This window comes from Monopterus albus, unplaced genomic scaffold (genome assembly GCF_001952655.1).
Source record: "Monopterus albus unplaced genomic scaffold, M_albus_1.0 scaffold43.1, whole genome shotgun sequence".
NCBI classification, from domain to species: domain Eukaryota; kingdom Metazoa; phylum Chordata; class Actinopteri; order Synbranchiformes; family Synbranchidae; genus Monopterus; species Monopterus albus.
The window spans coordinates 52021-54600 of NW_018127923.1; the positions used below are offsets into that span (position 1 = coordinate 52021).

General features: G+C 41.4%; 1 protein-coding gene across 1 annotated transcript in view; it reads right to left on the reverse strand.

Moving 5' to 3' along the window:
• The window catches only part of LOC109960063 (calcium-dependent secretion activator 1-like), a 10090-nt gene extending 7982 nt beyond the window's left edge, over positions 1–2108 (reverse strand). Inside the window, exons 1-3 of the mRNA XM_020599905.1 lie at positions 2079–2108; positions 1632–1712; positions 981–1217 (exon numbers count right to left, since the gene is read on the reverse strand). Coding sequence (XP_020455561.1) covers positions 981–1217; positions 1632–1712; positions 2079–2108 — 348 coding nt within the window. The remainder of the gene's footprint in view (positions 1–980; positions 1218–1631; positions 1713–2078) is intronic.
• Positions 2109–2580: the final 472 nt, after the last annotated feature.

Below are 2580 nucleotides of genomic sequence, written 5' to 3' on the forward strand. Positions count from 1 at the left end.
CATAGATGTAGTAATCCCAAGTGATAGCAACATCAAGAAGAAGGAACACGAGAAGCTCGAGAAATACCAAGGGCTGAAAGAGGAGCTAGAAAAGATATGGAAGGTGAAGGCACAAGTGGTCCCCATGGTAATAGGAACATTGGGGGCTGTGACCCCCAAACTGGGAGAGTGGCTCCAACAGATCCCAGGAACAACATCTGAGATCTCTGTCCAGAAGAGTGCAGTCCTAGGAACAGCTAAGATACTGTGCAGGACCCCCAAGCTCTCAGGCCTCTAGTAGAGGACCCGAGCTTGAAGGAAGGAATAAAAGACCACCCCAAAGTGGGGGGCGAGTGGGGAATTTATATATATATACATATGTATATATTGAAAGATAGAGGGAGAGAGTATGAGAAGCTATCTAGCCACAGGGGTTTCATGCCAGTGACTTCTGTGCTGGTCCCAAGCCCGGATAAATGGAGAGGGTTTTGTCAGGAAGGGCATCTGGCATTAAAAAAAAGTGCTAAATTTACTCATGCGAATGGGATTTGCTGTGGCAACCTCTAACAAGAACAGCCAAAAGTATAGCAGTAGTAAAGAGTATGAAAAGCTGGAGTAGTACCCGGGATGTGGAAGGTGAAGGCCAACATGGTCCCAGTAGGAGCAGTAGGAGCTATGACTCCTAAACTGAAAGAGTGGCTCCAGCAGATCCCAGGAACAACATCAGAGCTCTCTGTCCAGAAGAGCACAGTACTAAGTACAGCTAAGATACTGTGCAGAACCCTCAAGCTCCCAGGCCTCTGGTAAAGGACCCAAGAGCTGTCGTGCTTGCTAGATAGGCTTCATTCATTTCGCAGCATGCGTTAAATTTTGAGCATTGCTCTTGATGGCTTCTTTTGTTTCTCTTGTTTGACTTTGCACTGCCTCTTGACTAATGTGTGTATACTAAAAAAATAACAAAGCCAAATCTTGACAAAATTGTTTGGTAAACCTCCACCAACCTCCAAGGTGAAGGACAGCACCACATCAGATTTGGACAGTGTGTTCTCATCCTCTTGGCCCATGTCCATGATGGCTGTATTGTGGCCTCGTTTCAGCTTCTGTAGCTTGAATTCTCCTCCCTTGGACACCGGCATGCTCTCCAAGTTGGCCATCAGCAAGTTTACAGAAGATCGCAGCTCCTCGATGTACATTGCCTCCATCTCTCTGGAGGAAAACCTGGGAAACCTTCCGCCATACTGACCAAAACAGGAATGTAATCAATGAGTTAATGAGCATTATTTACAGCATTCCCAAAATAACCTTCCAAAAGAACATAGCACCAGTTGTAGACAGTATTGCAACAACACATTGATGTCTGAACTTTAACCTCAAGTCAAATGTTAAATCATAATAAATCAGTCTAAATAAATAAAAATCTTTTAATACTATAGAATTATATATTCTTATCTAAATTGCTATTCCTTGAAGTATTTTCTCACATTCAAAGTTTGAAGGAAAAAAGGAATTCAGAATCAAATACATTACAAATACATTACCAAAGAATGGAATTAATGCTATATGTCAAGGTAAAGTGATGAAAATTTACATATCAGGGCCTAGGAACTGTGCCACCAAACCATCTATCCATCCATTCATCGTTTGTCCCTTACCCGAGCAGTCTGGTCTGCCATCTGGAGTCGTCCATCCAGCTCTCTTCTGATCTGTGCTGCCTGCTCATCAGGGTTGTCCAGCTGTGAAAACAGACACATAATGTATTTCAAGATGGAAACTACAACGACACATATTATGTAATAATAGTAATGAGAATAATAACAAATGGAATTAATTCAAAGGGGGAAAAACAACTTAAAAATAAAGGAAAACTAGTTTATAATTTAATCACATATTGAGGCAAAGTTACTGTATCAACCAATTAGTGGAGATAAGTTAACATGATAAAAATATATTAACACAAATTCCTATTAACATCACCAATTTTTTGACACACAATTAACGCATTCACATTCTGTGATTATGACCCTTTGTTATGGTTTGGACTCGCTTCCTGTTTTGTGCTTTTATAAGAACTACTTACTATTTTTGGGTCCTACCCTTACTTGAGACATAGCACTGTTAGCCCATCCCATAGTTTAGGAATTCAGTAAGTGATACAGCAGCAGAAATGAGCAGAGATAAATAAAGAAAAGGGTCTTTTGAAGGGTAAGTTCAGCATCAAAGCCCTGACAGATGATTCGCTTGACAAGGCCAAGGTTATTTGTATTTACTGTCAATGTGAACTCAGTTACCACTGGTGTTCATTGAGTGTCAAATAGCAGTTGCTGACCAAGCACACAGCTGATGCAAAGAGCCCTCCTCCCCATCGCCAAAGACAGACCATGTTGGATAGTTTGCAACAGAGATGCCTGGACTACAATCTACAAGCAACAAACTTTGAACAGCGATAGCTAAATGGGTGGCTACAGCTTGCAGGCTGATTAACACTGTGAAGGACAAGGGTCTACTTGAAATAATTGGCAACACATTCAGTGACTGCATGTATGAATTGCTTTCAACAGCCACCACTGTAACCAAGATACACAACTTGGATGAAGACAACAA